This window comes from Dama dama, chromosome 3 (genome assembly GCF_033118175.1).
Source record: "Dama dama isolate Ldn47 chromosome 3, ASM3311817v1, whole genome shotgun sequence".
Taxonomy (NCBI): Eukaryota; Metazoa; Chordata; class Mammalia; order Artiodactyla; family Cervidae; genus Dama; species Dama dama.
Window position 1 is genome coordinate 40,495,088 of NC_083683.1, and position 21,669 is coordinate 40,516,756.

Sequence of the window (21,669 nt, forward strand, 5' to 3'; positions counted from 1 at the left end):
CTTTATTTATTTATTTTTTTACATAGTTGAGGTCAGACTCTATCCTATTTTGCATCCTTTTTTCTTCAGTTAAGGAGGAAAGAAATGCTTATATTAAAATGTTACGGCACACTTGTAAACAGTATTTTTAAATATCATGTTCTAATATGTGGAAACATTATTTTGAGTTTAAGCTAAGATGGTGAAGCATTTTTAACATGTCTTGAAAGGTGTGCACTCTTTCAAGTTATCCAGTACTACCTCCGAAGGGAAGATTTTATTGATGATAAAGTGGAAAAATTAAAGACTTCCTAATATGCTAATACTTTTACTATCCTCTTCCTCCTGCTTTTATGCCAAAATTCCTTTATAAGATGTTAGAAAAACTGAACTAATTTGGAACTGAGCATGTCCTTGTGATTGTTTACTCTGCCCCTTCCTTACCGACTTGCCATCCTCATGGTTGTGAGATAGGTTATATCCAGTCACTTTTCTCTCTGGTTATTTCCTCATTTTACTTCCTTTCTGAGTATGACTGCATGTTATAATTTTTTCAGTTGTCAGCGTCTCTACTGAGATCAGCTGAGAAAGTAGGGCCATGCTGAACTCAGTTTTTGGGAATTCATACCCCATGTGTTACATGGCCAGGATGCTGCAATGAGTGCTCATTCGTACAGACATGGGCTGGCTCTTTCTCCAGATTGTGGTACACACTCAGGTGTAGTTTGGATTCCTTTGAGCTGACTCTGTTGCATATAGCAGATTATTTCAGGAGCAGAATTGAATATTTTGAGCTTTTCCAGGTGGTAAAACAAGTAATAATATGCATGAAATCTAATATTTGTAACCTTACCCATGCCCATACCTTTCTTGTAAGCATAATAAGGCAGTGGGTGAGGAGTAATAACAGCTAATGTTTCTGAGTTCATACTGTGTGCCCAGAATTAGGACCGGTGTCTTCACGGGTTAAGTAGTTGAATGCTATTAGCATCTCCACTTCATAAATGAAAAAACCTGAGGCTGTGAGATGATAGGTAACTTGCTCAAGAGGATTTGAGCAACCAATCTTCTGGGCTTCCCAGGTGACTCAGTGGGTAAAGAACCTGTCTGCAATACAGGATGATGCTGGAGATATCGGTTTGATTCCTGGGTTGGGAGGATCCCCTGGGGAAGGGCATGACAACCCACTGCCTTATTCTTGCCTGGACGGAATCCCATGGACAGAGGAGCCTGGTGAGCTACAGTCTGTAGGACTCATAGAGTCAGACATGACTGAAGTGACTGAGCATAGCACAGTGCAACCAGTCTCCCAAAAAGTTTGCACTGAAAATTCAAATGTGTTCTGTAGAGTTTGTGGAGCTGTTTTTTAAATTATTATTATTTTCTAATATTGGAATATCTAGGTTAATATCAAGATGCACATATTTGAGGTTTCATGAGAAAGGGCTCTAGCTTTGTGGTTTTAGTTTGTTCCTATTTAGGGACAGCTTGCTTCATCCCAGCTGGTGCAGACTTCTCTTTTAGAAAAAGGCAGAGCCCTGTCCTCTTGGGGCTGCATGTAGTTCCCGGGAGCCTCTGAAGTCCCTTAGGAAGCCTGGCTTTTCCCCAGTGAAGTCCTTTAGAGCAAAGGTAGGAAATCTGTTCCAGTTGAGTTTTAGAATGGCTCCAGCAGTAAGAGGCTAGGGTTGGCTTTCTCCAGCATCCCTGGGCCTGAAGTAGAGTTCGGGACACAGGAAGCCACACCCGGCCCTTTCCCGAGGTCCAGCAGAGAAGCAGCACTCTTGTGCTTGGTTAGGACTGATTCCCTATGTAGTTCTCCAAACTCTGCTCCTACAAGGAGGGAAATTCAACCCATTTCCAGAAAGCTCTTCCTGCCTCCACCCAGAGTAACCCCTGAAGAGTTTGCCTGAACTCTAGCTTTTAAAATTTTTGAGTGAAAAATAAGAAAAGTCTTTCATAAGGTCAAGCTCCGTTTATACTCCTACAGAATGTTCAAATAAGGAAAAGGAGGCCATGAGGAACCCAGGACAGGACCTGGGCCGGAAGTGGGGGTGGTGGGGCTGGCTGAGCTGAGGTAACAGACCAAGAAGTAAAGACAGTGGGAACTGTTGAAACTTGGAAGTGGCCTCCAGGGTTGGCTGTTGAGAATGTCATGTTCAAGTTTACCCCCATCTCATTCATTCCAGTTTGTGAGTGGGCAGGGACTCCCTGATTCAGAACAAATTCTCCCGTGTAATCCACAAATCTAGGACTCATGATTCAGGCTGTGTGCTTCTCTTACTACTTACACTGAATTCAGGAGACAGGAAACCAGAGAGGCATTTGCTTTAATCTTTCTATTTCATATTTATTATTACTCCTACCTACTAAGGCACAGTAAAGGCTAGTGTATAATTACCTTGCTTTCTCGTGTGTGTGTGTGTGTATGTGTGTGTGTGTGTGTGTGTGTGTGTGTGTGTGTGTGTGTGGTTTAAGTCTCCTTTATAGCATTTCTCAGAAACTTTTGATGGAAAAAAAAGTGAGAAGATTGACTTGTTTACACTTAACTGGTTAGCCTCACAGAGTGAGGTATAAAAAAAAAATTTGGTGAAAAATAGTTTACCTTCTTGAACACCCATGGCTTCCCAATGTCATAGTAATAAAGAAAAAAAATAGTCTTTCATTTAATTTTCCTCCCCCTCATTTTCCTCACCAGGCTATCTTTCTTGTGGATGGTGTCCCTGTTATACAGCTAACTGTATGATGTGCAAGTCTCACACACTGTACATTTCAGGACTGGAGTTTGTTTTTATTTATTTATTTTTGCATGCAACGAAAATCCCAAGGCTAGTTAATAGCCTGCCATGAGGCTTCAGGAAGATGTCAACAGAAACAATATGTTGACACTAACTGAAATCCTCCATCGGGAAAAATTTGTTTTCTACACAAGCTGCAGCTGGAAAAGTCTGAAGAGCCCTATAAAATCTTGAATGCTAATAAAGTATGTTTTTCACTTAATAAATATTTACTGGGCACCTTTTTTATGTGCCAGGACCTGTTCTGGGTGCCAAGGATACAAAAGTGAACAAAACCGACAATGCCCTTATGCTCTTGGTGGGAAAAGAAAGACAGGAAACAAGTAAATGGATTAATTAGTGGTGAAGTCCTTTCATAAGGTGATAAATGCCATGGAGAAAGCAGAGTGATGGGTAGAGAGGGATAGTGGGGTAACATAGAAAGGTGACCAGGGAAGGCTTCTCAGAAGAGGTGACTGTTGAGACTCAAAGGATAAAGGGGTTTATGAGAATATACATGGCAGAAACTCAAATTGACTTCAGAGTAGATCTATAACAAGCTTGTTTCCTGGAAGCAACAGATGAAAATCCACATCATGCCCGAGGAGTGTGTGTGTGTGTATTGGAGGCATTTTCTCTTATGCAAAACTCAACCCCTTTTGGGTGTCTGTGACTCAGCATTACTTCCTGCATCACTTCACTGATCGTGTTCTTTTCCGAGGCTGCCCAGCTCCCGTCTTGCTGGCTGGCTTTTCTGTGTTGAAGTGGATGTGACTTTTGCAGTTAGAAGATCTGAGTGTTCTCTCAGAGTCCACGTGCTGGGCTGGGGTTGGGTGGGGTCAGAGGTGATATTAATAGAAATCCGGAGGAGAAGGAGAGCCTTCCCCATCCTCTCCCAGAGACATCTGAGAGAGATGAGGACCATGCTGAAACAGAGACCCCAGTCTCTGTGTAGCTCGTGGCTTTAATAAAATTTAAAATGTGATGAACATGGAAACTTCCTTGGGGCTATGGAGAGCATTCTCTGCATAATCTAGCAAAAAGAAAAACCCTTTGACCCACTCATCTTCAAACACTTGAAATTTAAATTGCATGTATGTATTTTTAAAGACAATGTATTACCATTGTTCAAAACTCAAAAGAACCAAGAAAACATGCAGTGTTAAGTCACCCATTCTTGACTTCTGGGGCAACCAAATATCTCTCTATAAAATAGAGATATTTTATATATGTCTACAAGCAAAAGGGGGAGGATAGTCTTTTCCCTGTTTATTAAACATATATGTTATATATGTGTATACATGTAGATATACATATTTAACAGAGCATTTTGAACATATAATACATAATACATTTGAACATATAATACATAAAAAGCTTTCTAATTCTTTTTATTGCTAAATAGCATTTATTGTTTGCATTATAGTTTATTAACTAGATCCCTGTTGTTGGACATTTAGGTTGTTTCAGTCCTTTGTCGGAACACATAATGTTGCAGTAAGTACCCATTATATGTGTCATTTCACATATATACTAAGGGCTGTGGAGTCTAAGGATATGTGTTCTATAATTTTGATAGATGATGCCAAATTACCTTCCGGAGAAGTTTTACTCTCACCAACAATGAAGCATATCCCTTTAAACCCAGCATCTCTAGTTATTGGGACAAGCTTCAGTGTTGGCCACTCAAGGTAGCTTGTTCAGGAAACTTGCAGGGCTTTCGTCTCCCGTTCGCCCATCTCCTGTGTCAGGCTTGAGCTCCCGCCGATCATCCGCCCTTGCATGTCGCTTGCTGTGATGGCCCTCAGCAATGCCGATGTGAAGAAGCAGATTAAGCACATGATGGCTTTTATTGAACAAGAAGCCAATGAGAAAGGAGAAGAAATTGATGCAAAGGCAGAAGAAGAGTTCAACATTGAGAAAGGTCGTCTTGTGCAAACCCAAAGACTGAAGATTATGGAATATTATGAGAAGAAAAGCAGACTGAGCAGCAGAAGAAAATTCAGATGTCCAATTTGATGAATCAAGCGAGGCTCAAAGTCCTCAGAGCGAGAGATGACCTTATCACAGACCTACTAAATGAAGCAAAACAGAGACTCAGCAAAGTAGTAAAAGATGCAACCAGGTACCAAGTGCTGCTGGATGGACTAGTTCTCCAGGGTTTGTACTAGTTGCTGGAGCCCCGGATGATTGTTCGCTGCAGGAAACAGGATTTCCCTCTGGTGAAGGCTGCAGTGCAAAAAGCAATCCCTGTGTACAAAGTTGCAACCAAAAGAGACATTGATGTCCAGATTGATCAGGAGGCTTACCTGCCCGAGGAAATAGCTGGCAGTGTTGAGATCTATAACGGGGACCACAAGATCAAGGTGTCCAACACACTCGAAAGTCGGCTGGACCTCATAGCTCAGCAGATGATGCCTGAAGTGCGGGGAGCCTTGTTTGGTGCAAATACCAACAGGAAGTCTTTGGACTAAGCCAGCAAGAGGTGCATGACGTGGACGCTGCCGACACTGGAAGAAACGAGATGGCCTGATAGCTTCCTCTTTGCTGTCCCCTGCTCTTATTTGTCAGTGGATGCTCTTCTGTAGCTAACGTTCTCCAACTGATGGGTAATGATGGGAGTCTCAGTTAGTACAATAGGAAACCTTCCTCTAGCTTGTCTCAAAGTAGCACAACTTCCCGCCATTCTGTAGCTCGCAGTTGCAGGGCCAGGTGTGGGTGCATGCGTGTCCCGCACCTCCTGCTCTCCTGGGCTCCACCATCCAGCCTACAGGCGGTGGGGTGGTAGACTCAGTCCTCCAGTGCATATGGGCCTCATCCCTTCCAGCAGCAGCAGCAGCTTCTCGCCTATGTGTTTGGACCTGGAAGTAGTCTGTAAATGTGACTTTAAGGTCTATTCCATGACTCTGCTCTATTTATTAAAACACAATGTGGAGGTGGGGAAAAAAAGGAAACTGGCAAATCCTGGCACAAGTAAACATTGGTAATTTAAAGGAAAAAAAAATAGCAATTTTACTGCCATAGTTCCAAGTTCTAGAGAGAATACTGATGCCTTATCTCCAAGGGATCTAGTAAATAAATCTGTATTGACCCAAATAAGATCTTTCTAGCCCCTACTCATCTGATCCACCATGCTCCAGAAATAAATAAGCTCCAGTAACAACTACACAGCAGCTCCTAACTCACTGAAAGTGGATGAGTGATAGGAGTAAATTAAAAGTATGTTTTTATTTACTTTTAAATTTTAAAGCAAATCCAAGACACTATGTCATTTCACTCATACATATCTTATTATGTATGTCTAAGAAACTATGATCATTTCTTTATATCACCACAACCATAAAGCTGTTATCACAAATATTAATAGGAAAATTATAATTCTTTAGAATTATCTAATAACAAGTCCATATAACTAAATTTTCCTGATTGACTCAATAATGTCTTTTTAAAATTGTTTTCTTCAAATTGGTATCTGAACAAGATCCTAAAATGACACTGAGGTTGGTCTATTTCTCTGAATCTGTGTGACCTCCTCTTATCGTTTGATTTACCTCCATTGACTTTTTGAGGAAGGGAAGTCTGTGGTCCTGTGGAATGTCTCATGTTGTGGATTTGGCTGTTCACATCCTTGTGGTACCATTTAGCTTGTTCCTCTACCCCTTCTGTGTCCTAATGCTAAATGGATGTTAGCACTAAAGGCTTATCACATTTGGCTTCAGCTTTATTGGCAAGAATGAGTCATAGGCGTTTCTGCCAAATGATGGGTTTTATGTGATCAGTTCGTCAACAGAGATCTGAACAGCAAGTTTTCTTCTCCTGACTCTTAACTTCTATCAATCTTATTTTTATTTTTATCTGACTTCCTCTCTCTCTCCTTCTATACAACCACTTTCCAAGAACGAGATCAGCTGTTTGTATCTGAGCTGATTAATAAAGAATGTGAATTAGAGATGGGAAGACAGGAGCCTGGCAAGTCCACACTTGGTCAGTGCCTCCCCAAGGTCTTCCTTGGCTCACCGTTCTCTGTAGGCCAGAGTCTCTAACAGAACTTTCTCTGATGATGGAAATGCTCTCTATCTGCACTCACAATATGATAACCACTAGCCATATGTGGTGGAGAAGGCAATGGCAACCCACTCCAGTACTCTTGCCTGGAAAATCCCATGGACAGAGGAGCCTGGTAGACTGCAATCCATGGGGTCGCAAAGAGTTGGACACGACTGAGCGACTTCACTTTCCCTTTTCACTTTCATGCATTGGAGAAGGCAGTGGCAACCCACTCCAGTGTTCTTGCCTGGAGAATCCCAGGGATGGGGGAGCCTGGTGGGCTGCCGTCTATGGGGTCACACAGAGTCAGACACAACTGAAGTGACTTAGCAGCAGTAGCAGCAGCAGCCATATGTGGGTAGTCATTCCTTGAAATGTGACTCATGTGGCTAAGAAAGTGAATTTTTAGTTAAATTTAAGTAGCCCTGTGTGGCTAGTGGCTACCATATTGGATGGCGCAGCTGTAGAGTCATTTTTCAGTGACTTGGGGTACAGACCTTTCCCAACTCCCTTGGGAACTAAATATTGCTTTTCCTTTTTTGAAAGTCATATTTAATGTATTTAGTTACATTGATTTTTACAGAGCTGCCACTGAACTTAGCAGTTCATGTGCTTCTCATGAGCTACCAGTTACACCAAATCCACCCGGGGTTGACTCAGAATAGGTGATGGAAGGAAACCACCATCATAGGACAGGCCCAGATCCTGAGTGCATGCAGGGTACAGTTCCACCTGCCAAACTGATAAGGAGCCTATGGTTAAAAAGCAAAAACGTGCTCACCAGCAGGATGTGCAGCACAGGCATGTTATAGCTCAGTAGATATGTGAATGTAGACTTTGAAAAGAATCTCAGGTGCCAGTTGTTTTTTTTTTTTTTTTTTCCCCCAAATCTTACACCCAGTGTAACTGATGTCCACAGTGGTAGAGAGATGAATGAATATAGATGCTATATCTGGATGTTTTCAAACTGACCAAATGCTGAACATCATCACTTTGAAAAGCATCGTATTGTTTGGGGCAAAGGGGTGGGTACAGAGAGGATTAGGACATGGTGCCTACCCGAGAGGAGCTTGCAATCTAGTAATAGATTATTAGCCATCAAGTATTGATTATGTGCTAAGCATTGTTCGTAATTCTCATCTGATCCTACACCAACGGTGTATAAGGAAGGCATTATGAGTTCCATTTGAGAGATGAGGAGATTGAGGCCCAGGGAGCTTCAGTAAACTACTAGCTCAGAGTAACACAGCTTCTGGAAGGGTAGAGCCAGGATGCAAACTGAGACTGAACTACCATTCTATTTCCCCAGGGTTGGGGTAATAGTCTCCTGAGGAGCCTTCCTATCCATGTTTCAAACCACACCTCTCACCGTGTCACTCCTATGCTCAAAGCCCTGCTGTGGCTTCCTGTCTCTTACCCAAAGTAAGAGGCAAAATCCTTACACAGGCCAACAAGAACCTATGTGATCCACCCTATTACCTTGCTGTCCACTCCCTTCTACCTCGCTTGTTTTGCTCAGGTCATACTGGTCTGCTCTCATTTTAGGACCTTTGCACCATCTTACGGATTACTCTTCTAAGAGCATGTTTTGTTCAGATACCTAAGTGACTTGCTGCAGAATCTCCTGCAAGTCTCTACAAGAACGTCACCTTCTAATGAAGCTTACACTGAGCATGCATTTTCCATCTCATTTTATTTTGACCTGTATCACCTGCTAACATATTTTTTAAATATCAGAGTATAGTTGATTTATAATCTTGTATTAATTTCCAGTGTACAGCAAAGTGATTGAATTGTACATGTATAAATTCTTTTTCTGATTCTGTTCCTTTACAGATTATTATGAGATATTGAATGTAGTTCCCTATGATATAAAATACCTGCTGGTATATTTTATAACTCACTTATTTGTTGTTAATTATGATTTTGCCCCTCACCCCATGCATGCACGTGAATATAAGTTCTATAAGGGCTGAATCTTCCCGCCATTTGTTCACTGCCATTTTGCAAGCATCTAGAATGTACCAGAATAATACAGTGGATATTCAGTAGATATTGACAAAAGATGAATGAAGCTCAGGAATGTCCAGTTTCATCCTTGCACAGGGGCCGTGCTAATCTCTGTATCGTTCCAATTTTAGTATATGTGCTGCCGAAGCGAGCACAGAAATGTCCAGTTTCAAAGCCACACTTATATTTAATGTATAAACAAGTACCTACTTGTTTAGGCCTGCTAAGTTGTCCTGGTTACTTTAAAACACATAGCCATGCAGACTCACATAGGCAACTCAGAGTAACCCATGCAAATATCTGTCAAACTGACTGCCTTTAGTTTTAAGATCACTTGGCATAGCACTAATGAAGCTGTCACTGTAGCGTCTTATAAGGCCTGCGTGGTCAGGAATGGTGGACAGTGGGCTTCCACATATAAGGATACTGCCCCAGCACTGAAGAGTGACCTTTTGTATGTGTGCATGCATAGCTTTGTCCCCTACAAAAGCAGAAATACCAAGCTTGTCATCACTGGCCTTGTTGAAGGCTGAGACACAAGCTGATGATTAAGGAAAGTAGCACCTCAGTCAGTGCGCATAGTGAGGAAGAAAGGATGTAGTCTTAGGATTAAGCAGTAAGTTTTGCCACCCTGAAATTCAAATTATTTAATGAAAGTTTTATTTCTTTTTTAAAAAACAGGTTATCCTTGGTGAAAATTTGGCCTCGAATTGTCCAGAGGTTATCTATGAAATCAAAGAAGAAACACCTGTTTTCTACAAACTTGTTCCTCATCCTAAGAAGAATATCTACATCTATCTAACAGCTGGAAAAGAGGTAGGCAGAAATACTAGTTACCATTTCTGTCTTATGAATACAAACTGTTTGATTGATGTCATTATCCGATGGTAAAGCTTGTACTTTGAACTACTGAGTTTAAACACTGCTGCAGGCTTTGAGAAGACCTGCAGTGGTTCACAGGCATGGAATTAAAAACCGTACTGTCAGTAAGTAAGCAAGAAATATTACCTATTTAGACAATTTTATTATTGGCTATATTTCCAATGCCAAGTTTTTCAGAGAAGTGTGTGCTTGCAAATGGGTGCATAATCAGCAAGGTAACTGAATTTACACATTTATCATGTGGGCATTGAATGGTTAGATGCATTTATGAATATGCCCAATGGGATTGGCTTTGGAATTTGGGGTTAATATCAGGCCACAGTCTCATACACATTCATGAGCCAGGAAATATATGGCACCCACCCTCCCTCTCTTAATTTATCTGGCTGTTTTAGTTTTTCTTCTTGCTTCTGCTTACTGAAATAAAAAGGATGCCTTTTTACATTTTCTTCAGTTTTAAAAGCACTTTCACCAAGGGAAAGAGGAGGGGAACTAATTATTATTGAGTTCCTACCAGTGCTATATTAGTTACTATTCCAAAGGGAGTCTCTCTAGATGCATAGAATTGTACACACAAACACACAAACCCCAAAATATAATAAACAACGTTAACAAAATCTGTCAATAATATATAGTAAGATAAAAATTACCCTTGTTTTATATATGAGGAATCTAGGACTCAGGCTAAATATCTTCTCAAGGATGTATATACATATATATATATATAGGGCCTTGTCAGGGGTAGGACTTAAATTCTACCCTGATCTTAAAGCCCATAATTGTTGTTCAGTCACTAAATCATGTCCAACTCTTTGCAGTCCCATGGATTGCAGCACGCCAGGCTTCCCTGTCCTTCACTACCTCCTGGAGTTTGCTCAAACTCATGTCTATTGAGTCAATGACGCCATCCAACCATCTCATCCTCTGTCACCCACTTCTTCTCCTGCCCTCAATCTTTCCCAGCATCAGGGTCTTTTCCAATGAGTCAGCTCTTCACATCAGGTGGCCAAAGTGTTGGAGCTTTAGCTTCAGCATCATTTCTTCCCTTGAATATTTGGGGTTGATTCCCTTTAGGATTGACTGGTTCGATCTTCTTGCAGTCCAAGGGACTCTCAAGAGTTTTCTCCAGCTCCACAATTTGAAAGCATTAATTCTTCAGTGCTCAGCTTTCTTTATGGTCCAACTCTCAAATCCATTCATGACTACTAGAAAAACCATAGCTTTGACTATACAGACCTTTGTCGTCAAAGTGATGTCTCTGCTTTTTAATATGTTGTCAAAGCCTATAATAAGTGGGATCAACCCCAAATCTGTGAAAACCAAACATTCTTTCATGGTTGTTTTAACCCATGACCATTTGAACATACAAAGTGCAAAGATAACTAAGACTTACATAATTGCATGATGAATGTAACATGCTCTCGGCCCACCCCCATTTTTCATTCTTCTCCTCTCCATTATTCTAAGGAGAGCAGCAATGACATCAATCTCCATGTACTGGCCAAGTCGCAGAGATGATGTGTGAGCCATTTAGAGCTTCTGACTCTCCTACAAAGGCCATATTGCCCTTTGCATGTTGAAAAGGCAGTTATTCAAAATGACCACATTGAGATGGCCAGTGGATCTCATATACCTTTGTTCTTCACCATACAGAACCTTTGCAAACAGCTTGCTTCAACATTTAAACACTGTCTATTATATTTCTTCCCCCAGGGCTCCCATAGTTGAAAGATTTTTGTCTACTCAACAAACTGCATTTATTAAGTAACAATTCCCATTCTCAGGCTTTATTTATCAAGGGCATCTTAAAACCGCCACTCAGAGCGCTGACTGTGCTACCACAGGGAGCTGATAAAATTCCAGCTCAAAGCAAAGACACTTGTAGCCTTGCTTAGTCTGTGCATGTTTTTGTAATCAGCTTTTTGAAACATTGCAAATAGTTCATAAATCCTTCCCCCAAATCCCAGACTGTGGGCTGAGAACCACAGTGAGAACCACCAGTAGTTGACAGATCCTCACTTTCTGAAGGTGAAGAGTTCTAGTCTGGCCATTCAAAGCCTGAAGACCTGGGAAGAGTTTTCCACTGGGCATCAAAGCTGGCTATTCTTACTTTCTTCACTTAGATTCACTGCTGGAGTTCCTATTAGTAAGACTCTGGTCTTCTGGTTGAGCCAAGATAGGCCCTACAGAGGCAAAACCCAAGGAAGATCCTTCCTCAACTCTTGGGGAGTTAGGAGCAGACAAACTGAAGTGCCCTGGTACATCCATAGAACACCTGGTCATTAAAAACAGCCATATGGGGATAGCTGCATTGTTGTGGAATAACCCCTATAATGTGTTAAGTTAGAGAAGCAGGTCCAGTGTAGTAGTTACGGTGGCCTTTCTTTAACATGGGTTTCCCTGGTGACTGACACAGTAAAGAATCTGCCTACAATGCAGGAGACCCAGGTTTAGTCCCTGGGTTGGAAAGATCTCCTGGAGAAGGAAATGGCTACCCACTCCAGTATTCTTGCCTGGGAAATCTCATGGACAGAGGAGTCTGGCAGGCTACAGTCCATGTGGTTGCAAAGAGTTGGACAGCACTGAGCGACTAACACTTTCACTTTTTTTTCAGAGTAATTCTCATAGAATGTTCTGGAGATTTATTTGTACTAAATGTTCTGAGCAGAAGTGGTCCTGGGAGCAGATGTTACCTACTATATCCTTCCTAGAGTATCATAACCAGAGCATTCAAATGCTCTCAGAAGCCTTGTGCTAAGGAAACCTAGTTTGCTTTTTCCCTGTGGTTTCACATGTTTGTTGGACCATGGAAACTTTTTCCAATGTAGTAGCAAGAACCAACATTTATTGAGCAATGTTGGTAATAACCCTGTGAAGTCAACAATACCATCACCATGTCACAGGTGAGAAAACAAGGTTAGAGAGATTCCGTGACATTTGTGAAAATACCCCAGAATCACAAAGATGTCCTGTGAGCTGCAAGGAAGTATCCACATTCTGATTAATTTCGGCTCAGGCTGGTGGCCTGCCCGCTGCTTCTGTCAGCCACCCTGGGGACTGTGAGATGATGGGTGTGGTTATCCTCCACAAAGTCAGCTTAGAATGGACTGTTCAGGATAGCCTCTGCTTTTCTCACAAACTCCATCTAGAACTCTCTGTTTCTCTGTATGTTTGAAGAAGTTACTTATGGTCTCCAGCAGGTACAACTTCCTGGCTCTGAGTTCTACAGGTTTCCTGACTACCTGCTGTGGGATTTTGCCTGCAAAAAATGTGCTGTGTGAGTCTCAGGTCCTCCCTGCTTCCCCCGACCCTGCTTGGAGGCTCTGCCTGCCTTTGGGGCCTGGATTTGCCCATCACCATCTCCCTCTCTGGGGGCTGCTGTTTCCTGACAACTGGAAGAGGCAGCTCCAGGGGCTGAGAATGATTGGAAAACTCCTATTTCTTTTATTTTCACCTTCAGTGGAGGGAGTGTGAGCAGTGAGCTGGGAGCTGAGGTGATGGAATACCCCCGAGGGGGGCGTGGGAGGGTGGTCCTCATTTCTATGCCAAATGTCAACCTCCTGCTGACACTTGGGGTCAGAGCCTGTTGCTTTCCCCTGATGCTCATCTCCAAGGTGCTATTGACTGTCGCTGTCTGAAAACCAGGTGACCTGATTCCACGATCTTGGAAATCACTATTAGCAGATCAGAAAGCTAACTATGAACCAGGCTCACCTGTGAGCACTCTTTAAAAATACAGATTCCTAGGCCCCTGCCCCAGTCCTGCTCAGCTGGAGTCTCAGCAGCAGGGGGTCTGGGAATCTGCCCTTTCAAAAGCTCCCCCCAGGAGATGCTGATAAACTGCTCCATACCCTAAGACTTGAGAACCACTGCCCGATGTCATTACACAGACGTTCAGCGTTTGAGTTGATAAATGTCTCCTCGTGGCCCTTCATCAGATAAGGTGTTGGAGTTTTTCTGGTGTTGCTTATAATTCCATCTGAACTGCCATCATCTTTATTTTTAGGTGAGGAGAATTCGTGTTGCGAACTGCGGTAAACATAAATCCTGTTGCGAGTGTTTAGCAGCAGCAGACCCTCACTGCGGTTGGTGCCATTCGCTACAAAGGTACTTCCTGAGTTTTCTCACCGACTTGCAATTTTGAAAGTGTGATGTGGCTGCACACTTGTTGCCCTACTTTAAGCATCCATTCCAATGGCCTGGGGGAACTGACCTCGGAGCCCACTAAAACATCATTGTGTAATCCAAATTCATTCTTGGGCATGTTCCCAGCCACATCGGTATTACTGAAATCATTTGACCTGGACGGCTGAGAGGGTCCCCAACCTGGAAGGGTAGGGGGAGTTGGAGGTGGGGGAGAGGGGATAAGTTGGAGCTGTCAGTTTTACTTTCTGCAGAGTTCTCCAAGACTAGAGAGAGAGAGGACAGAAGGTTCTCCCTCAGCGGAGATAAAAGAATAGGCGTGTTTGAAATGTTTCAAATGAACCCTCATGATGTCACGTATTCGGTCAGCTCCGCGGAAGCCTGATTATTGATGATGTTGTCTCCTGATGCGCGGTACAGCTGTGCAGTCACAGTCTCCGGGCAGAATCTGCCCAGCTCGGTCTTGAATTACGATATTCACGACCCATCTAGGCTCAGGGCGACTTGTAGCAGCTTCCTCACCATGGCAGCTCCCAGAGTCGCTGGGACCGGCCTGGTTGGATTCACTGTTGCCATGGCAACCCAGTACTCAGGCTCTGCTATAGAAGTGAGGAGAGGAGAGCCTGCTGCAGCTCAGGCAGAGGGGAAAAAAAACACACCGTAACAGTGTCTGTCAGTTTTTGGTTTCAGTTTTTAAAGGTGAAAAAGGATAAGAAAGAGTAGAACAGGGGCAGAGAAGCTGAAGGCTAAACAAGGGGCAATTTGGGGAAAGAAAAGAAGACTGAGTAAGAGAATTTGGGAGGCTTTTGGGGGGAAGAAGGCAAGAGGATTGAAGGGAGGCAGGGGGAAATACAATATAAGCAAGAGGTTCAGGAAACAAAATAAAAATATGGGGATGGAATTAATTAAGAGTTCATGGAGGAAGTCTGAAGCTGAGATGCAGCAAGATGCATAATTGCCCTTGCCTTTCGCTGAGCTTCCTTACCGGGCTATTGCTGCCAGAATCACCAGCAGACAAAAGAAGCAGGGCTAGGAAGAGTCTCATGAATAATTGTAATTGGGTAGGAACGTTTTCTTCTTGTGGCTTGCCTAAGACTAGACTTGAAGAAAATTAACTGATCACGAACAGACCTGTATCGCCACACACCCACTAAACAGTTTTGCTATAATCTTTCCAACCCTTTCACTGATGTAGGCTCTCTGTGTTTGCAAAGCTCTGTGCAGGAGTTAATTCAGTAACTGTGCTGGAGCTGGTGGTGATGGTCACAGGGGTGATGTGATTCAATAGCCGCATGTAGCTAGTGGCCACTCTATGGGCAAACACAGGTCTGGCATTCATAGGAGATGTCTGAATTGGAGATGTGAATTTGGGGGTGTTAGTGGTGTTCAGATGATACACGTCGTGAAGTCGTAAGACGAGTGAGGGAGGGGGCGTAGATGGAGGAGAGGAGTAGTCGGAGAACTGAGCTTTGAGTTCAGTGAGCGTGGGTGCAGGGTTTAGGGGTCAGGGAGATGAAGAAGAAATAGACCTGAGGAGAGAACAGCCAGAAGGGGAAGAGGAAGAACTAAAGAAGGTGGCTTCTTGGAGGCCCAGGGAAGAAAGGAGGAGGGGAGTGGTCCATCGTGCCAGATTGTGCTGAGATGTCAAGCAAGAAAAGAGAACTGAACTACTGGACTTAGCACGTGATTACTGCCGACTGTGACAAGGACAGGAAGTAGTGATAAAACTGTAAAGAGAAAATGAGAAGAGGATGGAGCGGAGACAACTCTTTCGAGGAGCTTTGCTGAGAAAGACAGCAGAAACATGGAGCAGACATTGTAGGAAGATGTGAAGTCCAGAGAGTTGTTTTTTAAGATACATGAAATAACTGTGTTTTTGTGCTACTGGGAAAGTTCTAGTAGTGTGGGAGAAACTGACAATACAGGAGAGAGAAGAGACAATTGTGGGGCGTCGTCTTTCTGCAGATGAAAGAAAATATGATCTCCTGTGCCAGTGGGGGCGCCCAGCCTCAGCCAGGAGCATGGGTCCCTTCATCCTTGGTCATGGGAGGGCAGGAGGAAAATATGGGCTCAGGAGCAGGTCAGTGGTGGAAGTGTATGCAGTGTTTTTTCTTGTGACTTTGCATTATTTTCAGGAATGTATGGTGAGTGAGAGTGAAGTGAGGGAGGAAGCCCTGGAGTTGGAAGGGAGAAGTGAGAGAAGGTACGGAACAGAGTGGACAAGAGAACAGAGCTGGGAAATGGACAGCAATTGCCAGACAGTATCCGGGTGCCCTTGAGGTCCATGGTCTTGATTTTGAAGTGAGAGCAGTAAGCCTGGTTCTGCTTTCACAAGCCACGTTTGGCACTGTGGGCATAAGGGTAGGATAGGGGAGAGTTAGATTTAGCTAGAGATGGGACTGGTGGCTCAGCGGTAAAGCATCTGCCTGAAATATAGGAGACACAGGTTCAATTCCTGGGTTGGGAAGATCCCCTGAAGGAGGGCATGGCAACCCACTCCAGTACTCTTACCTGGAAAATCCCCATGGACAGAGGAGCCTAGCAGGCTACAGTATGGGTTCACAAAGAGTCGGACACGACTGAAGCGACTAAGCAGCAGCAGGGAATTTTCAAGACAGGGAAGTGGGGTCCAGGAGCTGAGGGTGTTTAATGATATGGATTTGGATACTTAAAATTGTGGACCCTGGGCTCCAAGCTGGAAGTGAGCTCTAAGGAGGGAAGTGAAGATGGGCGTGAGGGATGGGAAAAGGTAGCCAGCTCTGTGCAGGGGAGATTGTTTTGGGGTTTAAGACTCGTGGGACCTGGGGAACTGGAGAAGAGGTAGTGGTCGGACTATAGGGAACTTGAAATTGAGGACATGGAGGGGGCAGAGTTATTGGTCCTGACAACGTCTGGGGTGGGATTGTGTAGCTGAAGTAGGATGGAGGACAAGATCATTAGCAGAGAGGGTGGGGAACTAAGGGGTCACAGTGTTCAATGGGCCAGTCGTCAAGAAGGACTATGGAACAATTTGGGAGGGACTGAGGAGCAAGATATTCAAAAAAAGAAAGGAATTGCCTGCGGGCAGCATGGTCTGTGGATGGTCGTGTCAAGGCAGGGCCAGGGGGCCTCTGGGCAGATGGCCCAATGGCTTGAGCTTCAGAGCTGGGGTGTGGGGAGCAGCCTTGGAGAGGAAGGAAGAAAAATCATCCTAAAGAGGCAGCAAGACACAAGGAGGACCCTTATAATGGGAGAGGGGAAGCAGACAGCCTTTGGTGGGCTGCAGGAATCAGCATCCTCAGGGAGAGCCTGGTTTCAGGATGAACAAGACAGTGAAGGGAACAGTTGGAGAAGCTGAAGACTCCAGGGATTTTATTGATGATGGGCTATGATAAAGGAGTTCCCGCGTTCTAGAAAAGGCTGCTCATAGCTACCCCTGCTTCTGCTCTTGTTCCCTCACCCCTGCCCCAAGAGGAGTGGGCTTTTAAAAATCTCAACCAGATCATTTTATTCCTCAGCTTAAAAACCTCCACTGGCCTCCATTGTAGAATTCGGTCTAAGTCCCTTACTCATGGGACCCGAATACAGAGCTTCTAAGAATCAGGTCCTTGGTTACTTGGCCCTTTCTTTCTAACTTAAGAACATGCCAGATTTGTTCCTCCCACAGGGACTTTTAACTGGCTATTTCCTCAATCTAGAAAATTCTTCCCCAAATCTTGCCACGGTTGATTCTTTCTTACTCATCAGGTCCCAGCACAATGACCCAGTCTGAAGTATCCTCACCTCACTCCCAGTGACATCACTGTTTTATTTTATTCCTGGCCCCATCACTACCTGGCTTCCCTGGTGATTCAGTGGTGAAGAATCTGCCATGAGACCTGGATTCAATCCCAGAGTCAGGAAGATCCCCTGGAGAAGGAAATGGAAACCCACTCCAGTATTCTTGCCTGGAGAATCCCATGGACAGAAGAGCCTTGTGAGCTACAGTCCATGGGGTCACAAAGAGGTGGACATGACTGAGCAACTACCACACACACACATCACTACCTGAATGATCTTCTTTCTCTGCCTCTTCCTTTATTAAAATGTAAGTTACTTGGGAGCCTTGTCTTGTTCATGACCATATCCCCAGAATCTAGAACAGTGCTTGGCACATGGTAGGTGCGTTAAAAATGCATGTTAAATGAATGGAGATTGAGTGGTTGGGGAAGTCTACCAATGGCAGGCTGAGACGTGTTAAGTATGATTAAAACATTCCAGATTTGTGAACTGATGGCCCTTCCCAGTCATGTCAGATCACTTGGATTCAAACTGGCTTGGTTCTGGCCTAAGATGAAATAAAACTAAGCCTCATATCTGTGACTCATGTTAAGCTCCCAGTACCATTCAAAGTTAGGAATTCTAAAGGGGGATGTTTTCTTATAACTGTAGAGCATCCCACTGTGTTTATTTTAAATGTCACAGATTTATTTAGAAAAATAATTTGTTTTTTCTGTTGAGAAGGTTGAGTTTTATTACATACATGTCTAGAACGTGGATGTGTTGAGGGTGTGTGTGCAAGAAAATGATCTTAGCTTCCTTTGGATCGAGTGTGAAGAATGGGCATCCAGTATAAGGTGATAAAAAGCAATTAGATAAACAATGAGCTCGAAAAAGTCTAGTATTTTATTGTTGGAACCTCAAATCCAACCTATGCTGAATTTTTCTGTGTGGGTGGAAAGTGAATTTTTGCAGGCTGAATATCTTGGGTTTGGAAGCAGCTTCTCAGTTTCTCCCATATTGCAAAGCATAGCACATGTGTTCAGTTATGGATTTCCACAAAACTGGCAATCCTGAACCAATGAATGGGTGAGGTTCCAAAAGTTCATTTGCAAATTTGTTTGGCACTCCGAATGCATTTTTCCCATAGAGACAATGTCATAAATTAAGGGCTGATTCCCAAGTCAGCCCACAAAATTCAATTTTTTAATTTCAATAAATATTTATTGACTATCTACCAAGAACCCAATGTGGGAAGTGACATAGCTAGGTGATATTGGGAGAAATCAGATGCCATTCTTGGCCTTAAAGAATTTACATGCCAGCTAAAGAGACAGACCCATCACTGGCCAAGGTTCATTCATTCATTCATACCTCACATCAACAGATTTACTGAGCACCTACTGTGTGCTTTGGATACAGTTCTTTCTTGCCCACATGGAGCTTGTAGTCTAGTGAGGGATAAAAGAAAAAAGCGAAAAGCGAAGTCACTCAGTCGTGTCCGACTCTTTGTGAACCCATGGACTTTAGCCTGCCAGGCTCCTCCATCCATGGGATTCTCCAGGCAAGAATACTGGAGTGGGTTGCCATTTCCTTCTCCTGGGGATCTTCCTGACCCAGGGATCGAACCCGGGTCTCCTGCACTGCAGGCAGACTCTTAACCATCTGAGCCACCAGGGAAGCCCAGTGAGAGATAGAGACAGTATTATTAGTCAGGTCTGCTCCAGTAATACTGTGTTAACCAACAGATTCTCAGTGGCTTACAAGAGCAAAAATTTGTTTTTCTTGCTCATGGTTCAGCTCCAGTGGAGGGTGGGGGTGGGAAGGGGAGTCTTCGTCAAGCTGTAGGTGGAGAGTTTGGTTCAGATCTGCTTCACGTGTCTCTCATCCTGCATGTACTCTCCTCAAGGCAGACAGCAGACGTGCAAGAACCCAAGCTAAACTCTGTGGTGCATTCAGAGCCTCCACTCATATCACGTTTGCTGATATTCCGTTGGCAAGCAAGCCACGTAGCCAAGCCCAACATCAGTGAGGTAGGGATCCACACTCCACCTACTCTAGCATCATTCTAGTGCAGGAGAGACTGCAGAACTGGGAACAATAACTCAGTCTTTCCCAATAAGTTAAGGGGTTTCCAATCTATTAATCTTGATAAGTAAATAGAGAGTAATAACGTTTAGCACAGAGGAAGTGGAGGATTCCATGGAGGCACATTAAAAAAAAATCTAAATAACAAATAGCACACGTCGGCGAGGAGGTGGAAAAAATGAAACCCCACTGTTGGTGAGAATGTAAATTGGTGTAGCCACTATGGAAATCATGGTAGAGGTTCCTCAAAAAATTGAAAATAGAACCATCACATGATCCAGGATTCTACATCGAGGCATTTTTCTGAAGACAATGGACACTAATTCAAAAAGATACATGCATTCCTGTGTTCGTTGCAGTGTTATTCACAACAGACAAGCTGTGGTAGCCATCTAAGTATCCTTCGATAGATGAGTGGGTAAAGAAGGTGTGGTATGTGTACACGGCGGGCTACTACTCAGACATTTAAAAAATGAAATCTTCTCTAATTATTAGAGAAATGCAAATCAAAACCACAATGAGGTACCATTACACGCCAGTCAGGATGGCTGCTATCCAAAAGTCTACAAGCAATAAATGCTGGAGAGGGTGTGGAGAAAAGGGAACCCTCTTACACTGTTGGTGGGAATGCAAACTAGTACAGCCGCTATGGAAAACAGTGTGGAGATTTCTTAAAAAACTGGAAATAGAACTGCCATATGACCCAGCAATCCCACTTCTGGGCATACACACTGAGGAAACCAGATCTGAAAGAGACACGTGCACCCCAATGTTCATCGCAGCACTGTTTATAATAGCCAGGACATGGAAGCAACCTAGATGCCCATCAGCAGATGAATGGATAAGGAAGCTGTGGTACATATACACCATGGAATATTACTCAGCCATTAAAAAGAATTCATTTGAACCAGTCCTAATGAGATGGATAAAGCTGGAGCCCCTTATACAGAGTGAAGTAAGCCAGAAAGATAAAGAACATTACAGCATACTGACACATGTGTATGGAAGTTAGAAAGGTGATAATGATAACCCTATATGCAGAACAGAAAAAGAGACACAGAAATACAGAACAGACTTTTGAACTTTGTGGGAGAATGTGAGGGTGGGATATTTCAAAAGAACAGCATGTATACTATCTATGGTGAAACAGATCACCAGCCCAGGTGGGATGCACGAGACAAGTGCTCGGGCCTGGTGCACTGGGAAGACCCAGAGGAATCGGGTGGAGAGGGAGGTGGGAGGGGGGATCGGGATTGGGAATACATGTAAATCCATGGCTGATTCATAACAATGTATGACAAAACCCACTGGAAAAAAAAAATAGTAATAATAAAAAAAAAAAAAAAATGAAATCTTGCCATTCACAGCAGCATGGATGGACCTAGACGGTATTAAGCTAAGTGAAATAAGTCAGGCAGAGAAAGACAAATATTGTATGGATTTCACTTGTATGTGGAATCTAAAAAAGCATGAACAAAAATAGCCATGGAAACAGAGTCGTAGGTACAGACACAAACAGGTGTTTGCCTGAGAGGAGGGGGCCGGGGAGATAGGTGAAATAGGTGAGGGAGATTGGGAGGTACAGACTTCCTGGACAAAATAAATGAGTCATGGTAATGAAATGTACAGCTGGAGAATATATGGTAATAATTAATAATAATTATTAGTAGTAATTACAAAATGGAATAATGATGAATGATAATAATATGGTAATAACTTTGTATGGTGAGAGATGATACCTAGATTTGTCATGGTGACTGTTTTGTAATGTATAGAAATATCAAATCACTATATTGTGCACCTGGATCTAACACAGTGTTATAGGTCAGTTATATTTCAATTAAAAAGACAACCACAGGTTCAGTGAAAATGAATCAATAAAAGAAAAGAAACCTAAACCTAAGGTCACAGAAGGCTTCCTGGAGGAAGGGATGTCTAAGCTGAGCCTGACGTGTGAGCATCAGAGAGCATCCGGGTAAAGACAGAGGAGGTGGAGGAAACTGAGGGA

General features: G+C 43.3%; 1 protein-coding gene, 1 non-coding gene and 1 pseudogene across 2 annotated transcripts in view; 2 read left to right on the forward strand and 1 right to left on the reverse strand.

The window, feature by feature from the left end:
- Positions 1–21,669, forward strand: part of PLXNC1 (plexin C1) — a 152,912-nt gene that overhangs the window by 25,685 nt on the left and 105,558 nt on the right. Inside the window, exons 3-4 of the mRNA XM_061125822.1 lie at positions 9,492–9,626; positions 13,699–13,799. Coding sequence (XP_060981805.1) covers positions 9,492–9,626; positions 13,699–13,799 — 236 coding nt within the window. The remainder of the gene's footprint in view (positions 1–9,491; positions 9,627–13,698; positions 13,800–21,669) is intronic.
- On the forward strand, positions 4,521–5,271 carry LOC133041518 (V-type proton ATPase subunit E 1-like; annotated as a pseudogene).
- LOC133049597 (U6 spliceosomal RNA) lies at positions 8,861–8,965 on the reverse strand. Its single transcript, XR_009691414.1, has one exon. It is a non-coding gene; the product is annotated as a U6 spliceosomal RNA (small nuclear RNA).